The sequence below is a fragment of the Bubalus bubalis genome, chromosome 7 (assembly GCF_019923935.1).
Source record: "Bubalus bubalis isolate 160015118507 breed Murrah chromosome 7, NDDB_SH_1, whole genome shotgun sequence".
In the NCBI taxonomy this organism is placed as follows: Eukaryota; Metazoa; Chordata; class Mammalia; order Artiodactyla; family Bovidae; genus Bubalus; species Bubalus bubalis.
Window position 1 is genome coordinate 32,038,132 of NC_059163.1, and position 17,323 is coordinate 32,055,454.

General features: G+C 31.9%; 1 protein-coding gene across 30 annotated transcripts; it reads right to left on the minus strand.

The window, feature by feature from the left end:
- Nucleotides 1-13: 13 nt before the first annotated feature.
- CSN1S1 (casein alpha s1) lies at nucleotides 14-17,106 on the minus strand. 30 transcript variants are annotated; one of them, XM_006071125.3, is made up of 19 exons: nucleotides 16,952-17,098; nucleotides 15,509-15,571; nucleotides 13,764-13,796; nucleotides 12,835-12,873; nucleotides 12,373-12,396; nucleotides 11,926-11,949; nucleotides 11,295-11,318; nucleotides 10,579-10,602; nucleotides 9,071-9,103; nucleotides 8,273-8,296; nucleotides 8,129-8,182; nucleotides 6,577-6,618; nucleotides 5,903-5,926; nucleotides 4,651-4,692; nucleotides 3,732-3,758; nucleotides 2,763-2,786; nucleotides 1,813-1,967; nucleotides 1,181-1,224; nucleotides 14-396 (listed from the first exon to the last, which is right to left on the minus strand). In XM_006071125.3, coding segments are annotated over exons 2-18 (645 nt in total). In that variant the 5' UTR covers nucleotides 15,560-15,571; nucleotides 16,952-17,098; the 3' UTR covers nucleotides 14-396; nucleotides 1,181-1,223. The 30 variants fall into 30 exon arrangements, with proteins under 30 accessions (XP_006071187.1, XP_006071188.1, XP_025145745.2 ...); XM_006071126.3 differs by lacking the exon at nucleotides 11,926-11,949 and having other exon boundaries at nucleotides 16,952-17,099; XM_025289960.2 differs by lacking the exon at nucleotides 14-396 and having other exon boundaries at nucleotides 1,193-1,629; nucleotides 8,129-8,179; nucleotides 16,952-17,102.
- Between the last annotated feature and the right edge of the window lie 217 nt (nucleotides 17,107-17,323).

Sequence of the window (17,323 nt, forward strand, 5' to 3'; positions counted from 1 at the left end):
CAAAAAATAGGAATAGTGCCTTAAAATGTAATTTATTGAAAAGAAGAAAGACAAAATCTGTTACTGCACACAATTATTTGAAATGATGGCACTTAAGGAGAGGTGATTCAAAGGCTTTTAAAACATTTTCCATATAGAAATTTAATGAAGACTTTAATTCCCTTTGACTCAGTGGCCTTTATACCAGCATGATACTACTGGAATTTAGGTAACAAGCTGTTAGGACAATTTCACTTAAGGATGTTACACCATCTAAAATACAGTAGAGAACTCAAGAAGAAAGAGTGCCTTCAATTTGAGATTGCCCTATTCTAAAACAGCAGTTGAAGCCTTTGGATAGAATGGTTTGACATGATAGATGAAAAGACATGTAGAGCATGGAATTTTCAGAACCATCTGTAAATCAAAAAAGAAATATGTGGTTAGTTATGCTGCATGTTTTGAAGGGAGAAGGTACTGTTATGATAAGATACACTTTAATAGTCATTTTCTCTTCATCTTAAGATGAAGTTCACAAAGTTATATGTGTCTCCTGTTACTAACACATACCCACTGCTCCTGATTTTTAAGTTTTACAGGCAATTTATGGTTGCACTTTCTTTTGCAGTAACAGAAAATAATGGCAAAATAATTCAAAGTAAAAACTTCCAAGTACGTCAGACTTTTATTTTCCTTCTTTTGATCTGTTGTAAGGGAAGTTTTCACCACTAGAAAGGGAACATGCACACACACACAACTACAAGCTCCTACATAGTAAATTGAAGTACTCAAAACACATCTATGGACATTTAAATCTGTTTTCTTCTTAATAGACAAACACTTGATTTAACTAGGTAACTTGTTAAGTATTTCTATTTCAGTGATCATAAAGAATAGGATTCCACTGTTGGGGTCACCAGAATTAGTAACACCCACACTCTTATACTTGTATAAAAATTTCAATATAATAAATTATATTAATTAAAATTAGCTAGTTTTATTGCTACTTAAATTTGATATTACCATAATACAAAAAATGTTGAAGCCAATTTAATTATTGATATTATCTAAGTGTAATGTGTCTAAATATAGATAGACTAGAGGACCAGCAAGACAACTTTATAGTCTACAAGTTGTACCTTTGTACTGAGCTCTCATATGAAAAGAGGATCAATGATTAGACAAGCAATTTCCAACTTACCAAAGACCATAATTGTGGAGTCCCTCAGAATTCACTTGACTCTTCTGAAGGAACAAAAATTGGTAAAATGTGAGTAAGGTAGTCAGTAATAAAATTTTGCTAAATCAAAAAATGAGCACTAATTTTCCCAGCAGTATGCTTAATAGATTATTATATTTAATCACCTTCAAGGTTATAAAAACAAGCATCATTATATTATTTCAAGTAAGCAAAAAAAAAAAAAAGATCGGGATTTCAAGTTAGGACTTTAGGAATGCCAAAATCTGCAGTTTATCCCCCACACTGCATTCTAATGTATATCATGGGTATAATCAAAAGAAAAGCATTTAAAGATTAGTAAAAGTGCAAGGAGGATAAAGTTGAATTTTTACTTTGGAGAGAAAATTTTCCTCCTATTTTCATCAGAATGATTATCACTTATCGAATAGATAGCACTGCTCCACATGTTCCTGAGTAATGGGTTAACATTAGCCATATATCAGAAAGTTATCATCAATTTTCCATTTCAGAAAATTCTAGTATAGGACACTAAGCTTTTATGTGTCATGCTTATTCTAAATCTATTTTTATATTATGTTTTCTTTTATTTCCTTTGATAAGGCAACAATATGCAGTCATTTAAATGAACTTACCACCACAGTGGCATAGTAGTCTTTCCACTGTTCTCAGAGCCGATGGGATTAGGGATGTCAGAGAATAATGGGGCATCAGGGTATTGCGTGCCTAGTGGAACGTAATACCAGGCACCAGATGGATAGGCATCCAGCTGGTAGAATTGTCTGAAAAGCTAGAGAGAAAGACCGTTGAAAAAGCAACAGTGTATGAGAAATCAGTTTTGAATCTCTGAAAATGAATCATTGCATTCATTTCAGACATGGCTATTTGCATCACAAGAGACGTTTACTGTGTGAGGAAAACGGAGAAATCAAACTGTTCCCTATGGTAAATCACAATAAGGAAATTTTGGAAAGGGCTTTTCTTAGGGTACCTGAGGGGTAATGAATAAATCACTTCTTTAAGATCAATAGTTAGTATTGAACTCCAAGAACCTGCATTACTAACACAGGTCCAGCTATCAAAGTCCAGAGGAAAGTGGCTGTGTGAATTTAATTATTATATAATTTATAAACTCATGGGTTTTTGGACTAGAGAAGGTCATTTTTGCTTTTCTGTTCTATAGTTTAGTTTTCCATGAAGACAATGAGCTCAAGGAAAGGGAGAGTCCTCATCCTAGAATAATACAGGGATTTCAGAAATGCCAAGAATAAAGAGAAAAGAATTCTCTAATTCCTAGCCCAGTGCCCCTTCATAACTATAAGGTTTTGGTGCAAAAACATTATTTCTTTTCTGAAATTTTGGAATAGGTACCTCTGTTAATCTATCATGGCCTTTTATTTGTTTCTGTGTATTAATGTAATTCTTTATATATTCAGGTAGAAAATATATGTTCTTTGATGGAATTAGAAAAGCCAAAGAAAGCATTTCAAGTTTTGCTGTGGTTGCCTATCCTGACAATTATAATAAATATGATATCTGAGATTTTCTGTTATTAGTATTAATATAAAAAATAAAATAAATTCACCTGAGGGTAGAAGTAGGCCAGTTCCTTAAAAGAGAGAGAGGGAAAAATAGTTTTGTGATTCAAACCCAGTTAAATGCCATAATAGACTAAAGTATTACTACCAAATGTTCTCATTAAGATTAGAATGATTACCTTCTTTTTTTAAAATTACATGGAAAGGTGAGGATAGTGTACTCTTTAGAACTCAGTGAAGTACATAATTGTCTTTTCTTTTCTCTTACTTTGGCCCATGAGTGAAGAGAGAATTTTAGAAGAAATTGAGAGCAAAATATGATTCATATTAAGGAATAATTATCATAAAATTTATTGATGACTACTGTGTTTCAAATCTTGTTTAATCCCTTATCAGATTCATATTTATAAAACTCCATGGTTTTCTTTGTATGGTTTATTTTTTAAATTAGCATACTATATGTAAGTTCAATCATCAATGGACCAAAGAAACTGAACTGAATGCAGTTACCACCTTTAAAAGTGAAGACACAAAAAAACACTGCAAAACTCAAGATATGTGAGTTTTGGAAGACAATGAATTGATAGATTCATATTAATTTCACAAATGAAAGAGCAGGGCTCAGAGAGAAGAACACAGTTTGCTGAAGGTCATAAGATTAGATCTAAGACTGAAAACTCAAGAAGCCCAGACAGTACTGTAGATTAATAAAAAGTCAAATTTGAACAATATGAATAGTTGGTTGAGGTTGTTCTAACTTAAAAGTTGACCTGAAGCTCTCTTCATTCAGTGATGGCCATAGAATTGTTCTTTCATTTCCTTTGGCAACTTAGATCTGATCTTTCACAGCAATGCTGGAACCAGCAATGTTAGAGTCCAACACCAGTCAACAACTAAGAAATACTAGCAGAGCACTACTTCTTGATGCAACTAGTAAAATAACTCCCCAAAAACAGTGGTTACCAATAGATAGTTTGGGGCAGTATTAAAACACACACAGACAGACACACACTTACCTGATTCACTCCTATCATAGGTTCTTTCTGGAAAGAAAAAAAAAGAGTCAGGGTGATCTTTTAAGGCTGAATAAAACCAAAAAATGTAAGAAGCAAACTTTTTGAAATGCTTTTCATGTTAGAGATCTGGGAATTCACACTAATAATTTTGCCAATTGCATTATCTAGATACTATTTCTTCTAAGACATATGAAACATACACAATCCTCATAAGATTCACCAAATGACAGTAGTGATTGAAATTGGCATAGCTTTTGATAGGAATCAGAATTGTAATAGCAGCACATATTTCGCAGTATCTGGTTGTCACCTTAAAAATGAAATCAGAAGCCCCAGGAACACCACTGAATCAATGGAATGCAGGGCGGAGGAAGAATCGGTTTCTATTATATATTATAGATAAATACACTGTACAGATGGAAGGGAAAACAGAACATCAGAAAGGTTTTTTGACAGAAACATTTAATATCTCTCCCGACAGTTTCTTCTAAAGGTTTCAATTAGTATTAATAAATCTCCAAATGGCTTGCTTGAAAGAGCATAATTATGAGTTTGAATTTCCTAAATATAAATTGAATTTAAGAATAAAATCATGGACATAAAGATATAAAATTTAGGAATACCTTAAAAGGGAAATTAACATAACCATGGAAATGAACACTTCATAGTGTTTAGAATTACAAAGGTGCTGCTGTCAGGGGAGAACGGACAGAATAGAACAGCTCCCATTCCAAAGAAGAATGACAAATAGTTCTCCTTTCTCAGATTGATTACTACAACTTGTTTCAGAAAGTTGGGAGTGAAAAATAACCACCTGAGAAGAAAGAAGTCTCTCCAAAATTGTGAAGCTATTTAAAAGCAAACATATTTAAACTTTGCAACATATTATCATTATGTAATTCATTAAGCAAAATATTACCTGTTGGGCATGGATTCCCTCTTTCATACTGTGAAGTTGTTCCTAAATAGAAGGAAATATGTTCTAAGTTACTTAGATATCTTCTAATATAACACATTCATTTGACAATAACCAAGAATATATCATCATCTGTGAAGATTAGTATAAACTGTATTCTCTGCCAAAATTTTGAAAATTAGCAATATAGCTTTCATTTTCTAACTTTAGAAAAAATATTCAACTCAATGTTACACTTACTATAATTTGGAAGGATAAAAAATCTATAAGTTTCATATCTGGGGGAAAATAATCCACCAATTCCCTAGGTCTACATATTTTCTGTTCATGACTATTAATCACTCGTTTACATTTTATCTTTTATAAATTTTAAATAAAACATTATCAAATACGGGTAGTAGAAAAACTTTTCCCTTGGATTATATTTATATCTGTTAAAAAAGAAAGAGGAACACACATTATAAAAACAACACTTGAAGAAAATACTAAGATATTCTAGATTTAATAAATAATCTTATATGGTCATGAATAGCTTCCTCAGAAAGAGAGATCACTTTATTTTAGTACATTGATTTTACTTATGTGTGAATCACAGACATTTGCTAGGCACTTTCATTCACTGGGGGTCTACGCTAAATGCTAGGGACCATCTATGAAATAAATAATAATGAATACTATGAGCAGTGAACACTATGAACAATGAACACTAAGAGCAGGACCATATTGTTCTAACACTTGTGGAGGTTATGGCCTAATCATATCATAACTAAGGTGCTAAAATATATTATTCATGTAATTTCTTAGATTAGTAATGATAAGTTTGATTGGGGTACTGATATATCTAAATTTATTTTGCTTCTAAGTCCAAGGCAACAGAAGCAACTTGGAAACTGAAGCAAGAGTGACACTGAGGTCCAAATTAAATTCATTACTGACTTCCTCCTTCCTACATTTGTAACAGAATAAAAATGTGAAAATGTAATTTTGCTAAATTAAGACAAGTCCTTTTCCCTAAAGTCCTAATTAATCAAGCTTATTTGGTATAACTAAAAGAAAAATTTATGGCCTCCCAAGTGAAAAACTATGATACTCAAAAGGATCGATACTAAATAGTGAAGCTGGATTGTGCTAATAGATACTTTTTTGATCTATCCATACTATCAGCAGATAGTTTATGACTTCATAGTTCAAATGCACATCTTATAGTGCATTTTATATATTTTAATATATTTTAAATTTAGTAAATATATCTCACCTCAGCCAAATTGGGAACAATTTCCTTAAAAAAATAAAAAACATGTATTGTTAGTTTTATGACATTAATTTACATTCAAGATAAAAATGCTAATTAACCAGACACATCATAGCTTATCTGTGATTAAAAAAAAAACAAAGCCTTCATAATATTGTCAAAGGTCTCATGAACATAGCAAATTTTATAAAGTCTAGGGATTAGGGGAAGGAGAGATTTTATGAACATTTTATTGGACTTGCCACAGTCTAGCCTCAGGGATAACTGAGTAGGAGATTGCTTATTCAATATTCAAAACAACGTCAGGAAGTGAAAATAACTGTAAAGGAAATGGGTCTAGAGACAATGAGATCAATCAACTTGCCAATTCTTTCTTAGAAAATTTTGACAAAAGCAATTTGAATGTATGGGATCCCTGATTCCTTCTACAGAGTCTACATTGTTTTCTTAAATGGAATGTTTATTTGGCAATGATCTGTGCTTTCACAAGGAGGAATATATATGGAATCACCACTTAGAACTGAATTTGGGAAAATAAATACAGAATAAATTCCAGAGTATAACGAATCATTTGGGAGGCTCTAACATGATTTGATGTAGAATTTAGTCAAAGTAAATTTCATTTAATTATTTTAATTCTGTAGACTTAATTTTGTATTATTATAATAAAATATTACCAGCTGGGGTACGTTGTATTTTTTCAGTCTAAGAAGCTGTTCCTATTCAAAAAGAAAAAAATATTGTCAATTTCGTGGATACCATCTATCATGGTATCCCTTTCCCAGGAGTAATGAGAAACTAATAATCTTACTTTATTGTTGTTTCTACCACAGAGAATTTGGATTAGCCCAATTATTCTTTTTTTTTTAATATTAGAAAAACTACTTTGTTACATTATTTTTAACTTAAAATATATTATAATGCAGTCAGATATAAATAAGTATTCAGTCAATCCTAAAGGAAATCAGTCCTGAATATTCACTGGAAAGACTTATGCTGAAACTCCAATACTTTGGCCACCTGATTTGAAGAACTGATGCATTGGAAAAGACCCTGATGCTGGGAAAGATTGAAGGCAGGAGAGGAGAAGAGGACAAAGGATGAGATGGTTGGATGGCATCACTGAATGGACATGAGCTTGAGCAAGCTTCGGGTGTCGGTCATGGACAGGGAGTCCTGGTGTGTTGCGGTCCAGGGGGTCACAAAGAGTTGGACATGACTGAGTGACTGAACTGAACTGAGGCAGTTTTGCTTACAGTGTGTATTATATCAGAATTGCTAAGAAAATTGAAAACAGATTTGCTTTCTGTGCAGTGCTAAGTCACCTCAGTTGTACCCAACTCTCTGTGATCCTATGGATATAGCCCTTCAGGCTCCTTTGTCCATGGAATTCTCAAGGTTAGAATACTAGAGTGGGTTGCCATGCCCTCCTCCAGGGGATCTTCCCAACCCAGTGATCAAGCCTCAGTCTCCTGCATTGGCAGAGGGGTTCTTTACCACTAGCACCACCTGGGAAACCCCATTTGTTTTCTGAGTTTTGCAAATTAAATCAGAATATTGGATGAAGGGAAAAATGATGTTTCTGATACTAACCACATTTACGGAGGGCTTACTTTGCAATTCAAAATGGCTCAGACGGTAAAGGGTCTGTCTACAGTGAGAGAGACCTGGGTTTGATTACTGGGTCGGGAAGATCCGCTGCAGAAGGAAATGTTGCCTGGAAAATCCCATGAACAGAGGAGCCTGGTAGGCTATAGTCCATGGAGTGGCAAAGAGTCGGACATGACTGAGCGACTTCACTTTACTTTGCACTATGTCTTGTTTGTATTATTGCTTTATATGCTTTAAATATTTATTATTGTCACTTTGGAACTTAGGTTATAGACTTACAGCAGATAAGGAAACTGTCTAATACCACATGCTGGTAAAACGTAGAGCTTAGAGTCAAACTCAAGTTTGGTCAAATCTATAGTGTGCCATTTCAATACTGTGCTAATCAGATCTGAAAGTAGACTATAATACACAAATATTCAAATGAGAGTATGAATTAAATATCTGGGATTAAAAAAGTTGTCATTTTTATTTTCAGAAGGGATCAATATACTGCTAGAATCTGTTAGACTGCTTTAAGTTTAGCAGATATTGAAAAGGAGAGATAATTTATCAATACAACATTCTTGCTCATTCCCTGATACATTGGTCTTTGATTAACTTTTAATAAAATTTTACCAGATAACCCAGGTAACGCTCAGAGGGCACATCTTCCTTTTGAATGTGCTTCTGCTAAAAAATTCAAAACATAAAATGTTTAATTAAATTTTAAGATATCCTGGATGATGTTAATATATTTTAAATTTAGTAAATATATCTCACCTCAACACTAATGGGAACAATTTCCTTAAAAAATAAAAAACATGTATTGTTAGTTTTATGACATTAATTTACATTCAAGATAAAAATGCTAATTAACCAGATACATCATAGCTTATCTGTGGTAAACTGATTTTAGCCACAAATTCCTGGGTAATTTTAGATAAGATGAGCAGTCAAAGTACATGTTCTCTTTTCTCTTCTCACTACTTTCACCAGGGAAGTTATTCAGAATGTTGGATTGTGAAGTATTCACTTTTAACTGACTTCACAGAAACTCCACATAATGGAACTTGGTTTATTTTGTAAATTGGATGAAGTTCTGCTCCCAAAATTTAAGGACTTCATCACCTTGTATGCCTTCTCTTTTTCTCTTCTAGGTTAACAAATAGCAAAGGATTCCAGTGTCTCTTTAACATAGAATTGATTGAGTTCCACAAAGGATATATCATGTTTATATTTCACAATTTAGAAGCATAGCCATTATTGTAATTTTCAGTGACAAGATTTAGTTCTACCAAAATCTGGAAAGGAAAAAAAAATTAGAAAAATAATGTTTGGACACCACAGATATACAGATAGGATTATTTGCCCAGAAATAAATCTGTAATTTTGTCTCTGACAAATAATTGTTTTCTTACATTTTTGGGGTTGACAGCCTTGTATATTAAAATTAGGATAGAGCTACATACATAGTGCCTTATACAATGAAACCTTAAGGGACATGTAAACTTTATGGTTCAACAAACTTTCATAAACATTTTCTAATTGGGATATTGAATTAACATAAAAATGGTATACCTCACTTGACGAAATGCTTTCAGCTTCCATTTGCTATAAGAAAGAAAATCATTGTTACTGCCTCTGAGACTCTTAGAATTAGAAGGAAACTATTCCACACTTTCATACTGGGTTGCTAACTAGTTTTTAGTGAAAACAATTGGGTATAAAAAGATTCAGGGCCAATGAAATTTACTTTTTTTTGGATTGCCAATTTTATTTAAAATATGTTGGAGAGGGGAGTATAATAACTTACTTTGTAACTTAAAACCTTTTTATTAAAACAAATACAGATACTTTCTTGAGTAGAATGCAAATGCATATGAATTTTTGTGATAAAAATGAAACCTGGAATGAAGAATCCTATTGAGCTGGGCTACTTGAAACCCTGGGTTGAGTTTATATTCTCACACACACTTGGGGAAATTTTGGTGTAAATAAATTGGAAATATTAAAATAGAACAATCAATTTCAGAATGGAACTAAAATTACATGAGCTTTTAAAAGTTCTGCTCTGTGAAACATTTAGTTTTTTCCCTAAGTCATAGATGTTCATATTCACATATGGATATTATTTCTGTTCCCAAGTACATACTAAGATATTGATTCTAATATGCAGCAAAATAGTCATCTCTTGGGAGAGCTGAGTAAAAAGTATTGTGGGCTAATGAATTTTTTCCATGTTTTGAGATTAGGTAGCATAGCCCATTGGAGAATTGAATGGAAAACCACTTCAGCATTCTTGCCTTGGGAACCTCATGAACAGTATGAAAAAGTTAAAAGATATGACACTGAAATGAACTCCCCAGGTCAGTAGGTGCCCAACATGCTACTGGAGAAGAGTGGAGGAATCACTAAAGGAAGTCAATCCTGAATATCCATTGGGAGAACTGATGCTAAAGCTGAAATTCCAATGCTTTGGCCACCTGTTGCAAAGAACCGACTCATTAGAAAAGACCCCAGTGCTGGGAAAGATTGAGGGCAGGAGAAGACGGGGATGTCACAGGATGAGACGGTTGGATGACATCACTGACTGAATGGACATGAGTTTGAGCAAGCTCTGGGAGATGGTGAAGGACAGGTAAGCCTGGCATGCTCCAGTCAATGGGGTCACAGAGTTGGGCATGACTGAGCGACTGAACAACAGCATAGCCCATTGATCCTACATAATTGCTGCAATAGATTCTTTCTGCCCAAAGACCACCCTCAACACACAAGGGAGTGAACTCTTACCCTGAGATCACAGAAACAGGGTTTTAATTTTTTGAGTCCGATGTTTTACTTTTAAACACTCATGCACATTTTGCTGTTTACTCTTGAATTTAATAAAGAAGCTAAGTTTCTCCTGATCATGTAAATGTCAAATTTCCTCTCCTTACTTTATCTAGCACAACATTGTACATTCTTGGGTATGATAGCACTGCTTGAGGAGTTCAATTGCACAGTTGGACTGGATAGCTTTCTTAAAGCATAGAGCATATCCTATTTATGATATATAAGTGTAGAGTTTATTAAAATAAAGATCTTACCTTAATATCTTCCATGGCTTGATCCTTAGAAAAGAAAAGAGAATTAACTTTATTTTTCATGACAAACATTCCAATATAAAATGATAATTACCAAATAAAATGGATGCCAAAGGAAATAGAAATGGGTGGCAATAGTGAAGTGGAAAGGAAAATTTTAAAAAAGCCTACCTACCAAGCTAACTGAAGAATTTTCCTCTTTAATCTGCATTTCAGAGTTCAATAAAAAGTACTGTAGATTTTTATATGTTTTAATATATCATTGTAAATATCCTACATTTTCCTTTAACTAGCCTAACTTCTTTTTTTCTTTAACTTGGCTTTTGGATGACAAACCAGAGCATTGGATTAAAGATTATGTGATAAATAAAAGTGCACAAAGCATTGGTTCAATGATGTATAAATTATTAAGCAAAATGAATTTTCTCCATGGAGTATGTTGTGTCCAGTTTCCATGACCATAGCAGTATAGAGAGCAGTGAGATGCTCCATAGAATTTAAGCTCAAAATACTATGTTGGTTTAGTTATCCAGCCAATTTTGGTCAACATACATGTTGCTTCTTTTTTTCTTTGAATTAGAGATATCTGTTTTAGTTTTGGCCTTAGAGAATTGTTCATTCATTTCAATTAGGATACTTAAAGGATATTTGATTAGGATTTTTTTACTTCTTTATTTCCCTTATATTATATTTAATAGTTTTAGAATAAAGAATCTTACCTCAGTTGATTCACTCCCAATATCCTGCCAAGAAAATTTACTTATTCAGGTATGAAGAATAATTAAGAAGGTGTAAATTTTTAAATACCTGTATGTTTTTTTCATAACAAAGCTATTAAAACTTTGAAAAACAACCTTGATCAAAAACTTGTGTTTAAAGAAAGTAAAAAAATCATTTGTGACTATGTAAAACATTCTTGGAGCAGATATATTGCTTCATGTAGTACTCAATAAAACATTTTTTCTATTTTGGCGATCAGTGAAAATAGTCTGTCAGTCCATAATTGCACTAATTCATTCTTTTATCCATTCATTCATTTATACTAATGCCTTGTCTCCTCACCGTTGCAAAGTTAAATCAATGAAATCAATATTTAGAATTCTCAGTAGATCTCATCAGTCATTTTGAAAGTTCAAGAAAAGTATAAATGTTACATGAAATTTTTTTTTCTAAAATGTTTTTCGTACTGCACAAGCATTTTTTGATATACCACCTTAACAAAATTTTCGTATTTTCATATGAAAATTTTCCCCTCAAAAATTCTCTTTGTCAAAGCCAATAAATTGTAGGTTGCAAAATATGATTTTGAGATAACTTTAAAATAATTTAAATATCATTTATGTTCCTTACCGTGCTCAGTTCATTGACCTTCTCCTTAAGGACAGAAAAGAAGAGAGAAACATGAATGAATGGATATGTATAAGAAATGTACCTTACATTTTGCTGCTGCAAATTAAAAAATATATATGCTTTTTGTGAATGCACTAATATTTTTTGCAATATCATTTCTTGCATTATCTCCTTGCTAAGTTTTCTTTATTTAAGCTGTCAGTACATTACTGTGCACTTAAAAATATTTAAAAAATTTTGTTCCAGTAAATTTAACTATTATTATCTTTCATCTTGTTTAAGTCGTAGTTCTGAGTTATCTTCATCTCTCTGTCTGGTTCAATAATCTAATAATAATCTAAGTGATTTTTTCACAAAAAGGCAATAAAGAATTGGCATAACACCATAAATAACATAGAATAAAATGCTTTGTTAATTCTGCAGTATATTCTGTTCAGAATTTCTTACCTTTCCAAACACTTCTGGAAAAGGCTACAAGGGAAAAAGATTATATTAAAAATCATTCAGGCTAAATTGCATTGCCTATCAAATCTTTTAAGTACTGGTCTTGAAGTAAAATTTCTATTTGTGTTCTATTTGACGATTCAGTCATGAAATTACAGAAGACACAACACATCCAGGGTATTGTAGAGATAACATTCCATCATAATGAGAGTGGAAATTGTAAAGTTTACATAGATTATACACAAGACAGCATAAGTGTTTTACAGAGAGTCAAATGTATAGGTACAGATTAATATTTAAAGCAGCTTTTTAATATTTGCATATATAATTTCAATATTCTTTGTGGTTGCTTGGGTGAGTAAATGAAAATATTTGACCAAGTGAAAAAATATTTGTAAATAAAAATTGAGTTAATTTTTCCAGAAAAATACATTTGTCATTGAAGAAGAAGTAGATAATACTTACCGCCACAAAAAACCTGAGTAAATTTTCATTGAGGACTCCCTGTAGGAATTAAATTGTGAATTGTAAAAGTGAAAAACACAATCAAAAAAGGAGAATGTTTTTCCATTTGAACACAAATTCTCCATTTATTTAGGTAAACCAAAATGTTTCTTAGGTAAAATAAGAAATAATTAGTTTCAGTTTTATGATTTTATTTTAAAATCTGAAGAAGACACCATATTTGGTTCCTTCTTTACCAGGCCTATAGGTTTAGTCAGTTCATACTTATCAAATGTCAAAGGAGGAATTAAACAGGAATGTAATGAAAACAGAGAAGTGAGAGGGTAATCAACTATCTGAGTACCTGGATACAATTGAAATGAATGTATACAGATGAAAATTGAAATGAAGAAGACATTCAGTATTTATCATAGCTAACTGAAAGAGAAATTAGTTGGGGTAAAGAAAGAACCTTATCTCTCTGCTGTCTGGCTCATTCTGTAAAGATTAAAATATGAACTGAGCAGTGGATAGGATGGAAGATTAATGACTCTTATAAAAGTGTGTGATAGAGTATCTAATTTAATACTCAGTGTGTAAATTGAGATCAAGTTGTAAATCATATGTTTGAGTGCAAGAAGAGATAGAGTCAATAATACATTAAAATAGACCACATATACATATTCTGTTTAATTAACTACTGCTCTTGCATAATAAAACTTTTATTAATCATAAATACAGAAGTCCAAATGCCCTCTTCTCTAAAAAGGTTTGTGAGAGCAGATCAATATTCAGCTCAATAGTTGAAGATATTACACCTCAGCGAATGTGAAACTGGCTGTTTTCTAGAGAAGGAAGGAATGAGACTACAATATATATATTAGCAATTTATCATCACTTAAGTTACACAATTTACAGTGAGTTCTTGGAACATAGAATAGAACACTCACTTGAGGGAGTCCTTGGTGCTTGATAGGCTGTTTCTGTTAAAAAAAAAAACGCAAGAATTGTAAAACCAAAAGCACTCAAAATACAATAATAATAATATCACAAGGCACATGTAATACTATACATTTAATAGTGCTGTTTAAGAAGTTTGTATTTTGACAGCTAAATTTGACACCAAGTTCCCCTGGGAGGGAAAAAAAAATTTATTGACAAAAATCAAGAAAAGTAAATTATCTTCTGTTTTTAGAGTATGGTGGAGAAAAGTATATAAAAAGACAAAAAATAATCTGAAATACTGTTGGTCTGGATTTTATTTTTTATCATAAATTAAATTATATAAAATTTTAACTCAATCTGCATTTTAACTGTGGGAACAAGATTTATGTTTGTTAAATGTTAGCATTAAAAAATGATGTTTTCTTTGGAAAAGGATTAAAGAATCTGTTTGCTGGGGGATCTATATCTGTTTCACTGATAAAAGGAAAAGATATGGACTACTCCAATGACACATTTCTGAAGAACTTGGATCCTTTTTTTGTAACTTACTGTCAGATATTTCCTTCTTTTGATGCTTAGGGTTTAGCACAGACAGAACTCTATTGGTTAAGAAGCTGGATTATTAGTGATCCTTCATTATTTACAATTTAGAAAATAGGAGTTTAACAATAGAATATCTCAGCATTTCAGAAACTTTTTCATTTATATTTGATAGTTTGAGTGTCCAAATATCCAAAACTATTATCTTATTTGAATCACTTTCTTGTCAGTTGATTCCTATTTATTTATTTATCATTATCTAGAGGTCACAAAGGAACAGAATAACCTTTTGTTTCACATTAATAACTGAATTTGTTTTTTGAGAAGAAACTTAAGTTACTTTACATTATCTAGTTTTTCTTTCAAGGACCAAATTATTAGATCTTTGAATCAGCTGAATGAGCCCAACTTTCTGTACCTTGGGAAATATTACTTGGCATGAGCCATCTCAAATGAGAGTTTGATTTAGGTTCCAAAAGTGGATACACTGGAATATAGGGCTTAATAGTATATTTGGTTGGAGAAGGCAATGGCAACCCAGTACTCTTGCCTGGAAAATCCCATGGATGGAGGAACCTGGTAGGCAATCCCATGGATGGAGGAGCCTGGCAGTCCATGGGGTCGCTAGGAGTCGGACACGACTGAGAGACTTCACTTTCACTTTTCACTTTCATGCATTGGAGAAGGAAATGGCAACCCACTCCAGTGTTCTTGCCTGGAGAATCCCAGGGATGGCAGAGCCTGGTGGGCTGCCGTCTATGGCGTCGCACAGAGTCAGACATGACTGAAGTGACTTAGCAGCAGAAGCAGCAGTATATTTGGTAATACAATATTGGATATATATATGTTTACAAATATACTAAGCCTATAATGGACCCAGGAAAAGAGACTAGTTACCTTCTTTGATGCTCTTTATTGTATTGTTAATTACCTTATTTCTTTTTTTTTAATTTTTAATTTTTTATTGTGAGGTGTTTATATTTCAAGTTAGAAATTTTATTTACAGTTAAGTCTTTGAATAAACTAAATAATAATGATAAAAATGTGAAGGATTACCATAGCTTTAATATCAACACTTTAATAACTAATTAGAGACTATCAAATTCTTTACGACTACAATATCTTGCACTTGATGAGACTTGCATCAAATTGCATTTGAGATGACTTCAAACAAGAATCTAGAATCTTCTAAATTCTCTACTGTACTCACAGGCCTGGCAAGAGCAACAGCCACAAGACAGGTAAGGATGAGAAGTTTCATGGTTGTCAAGATCTATGTAAGAAAATAAAATAGTTAGGTCTTATAATAAAATTTGATTCATGAAAAGAAAATTCTCGATTTTTCCAACAAAGGAGTATATTATGATAAAAGTTGTTTCACTTGAAAGTAATATTTTTATTCATTTAGTTTTTAATTTTGCTCTTCAATATAAATATTTACCATTCAAATTATTATGCTTAGTGCTTATGTGAGATAAGAAATACCAATATCTTACTATACTTTTAAGTAAAGCATTTGATCCTGAAAGTAAGAGTAGGGTTTTGTCAGAGGAATAGAGAAGCATCAATATTTAAATATTACAAATTTTAAAGTACTACAATAAAAATTAAAAAGAAATTTCCTCTTAGATCATTGGATTTGTTAAAATTGATAAACTAAAACCCACTGGTAAATTACATTTAATATCTGTAATTTTTTAAAAATGTCTTTATCCTTTAGCCTGCTCTTTCAGAGTCTTCATGAAAAGCATTGTTTGTGCATTATGTAGAAACTATTAACCTTCATTAAATTTTTAAAAGGATCTAGCTATTACTTAATTTTGCTGGGTTGATATATCCATGACATGACTGTATGAAGATGATTGAACAGAATCATAAGTCAAACATATCACGTTTGACTCCTAGAGTTCCATTAAATTGCAAGACCCCAAAATACATACATTTATATGTGCTGGAAAAATGCATTTCAGATAAATAAGAAAAATTAGATTATACATGAAATTTGTTTATACCTTAGTCAGCAAACTATGACAGATTATTTTATATAGGCTGCTTCAGTTTACAAACTGTAGAATCTACCTGCATTTGTTAAAAAAGACATATTTATAGGCCCCAAATGAGTTTACTGTTTTCATATATTTGTATCCTTATAAATATCCAAATTTAATCATCTTTATAAAAGTAGTCATTTATATCTAATTGTCTATATTGATGTTTCCTTTATAAAATTAATTTTATTAACCTAATTACACGAAATAAAAATGACCTTCAAATATTCTACCAGAAATGATCTTCACTATGAAAACAAAAATATTATAAATTATTCTGTACGACAACTTTGTACAGAATTTGACAAAAATGATTCAAATTATTTTACCATAAATCTATACTGAAGTTATGTATCTACATTTTCAGTATATAAGAATTTTGTTTAAAAATGATCAATTTGGTCTTTATAAAAGTATTTAATTTTTCACCTATAGCTCTGATAGATAGTATCAACATTTGCAAATATATTTTTAAGCTAACAGTATATTGTAGGAAAGTACCAATACTTGCAATCACATAGAAAAGTTACAACTGCGTATTAGTGAAGAATGAAAGATGAGACAGAGGAAAATCATAGAAATTTTGTTATACGTATACATAATACCTTGAACCCAAGACTGGGAAGAAGCAGCAAGCTGGGTTGATGATCAAGGTGATGGCAGACTTTTGCTTTCAAGCTATTTAAACCTACTGATTAATAAAATGCTAATTTTGTGGTTTCAGTTTAACCAATAGGTTTATTTAAATTCTAAGAATTCTCTCACATAGGAAATCAATGTTCTGTTCAGTTCCTCTCCCAAGAAATTCTAAGGAGAGTTTACAACAAAGAAGTGATTCATTATACAGGAAATGGAATGGCATTGTTCTAAATTAACATACAAAAAACCCCCCAACAAAACCCTAGATTTATGGTTATTATGAGAACATGCATTTATTATATCAATAAAATTTCCTTTGTAACTTTTTTTAAAAATTT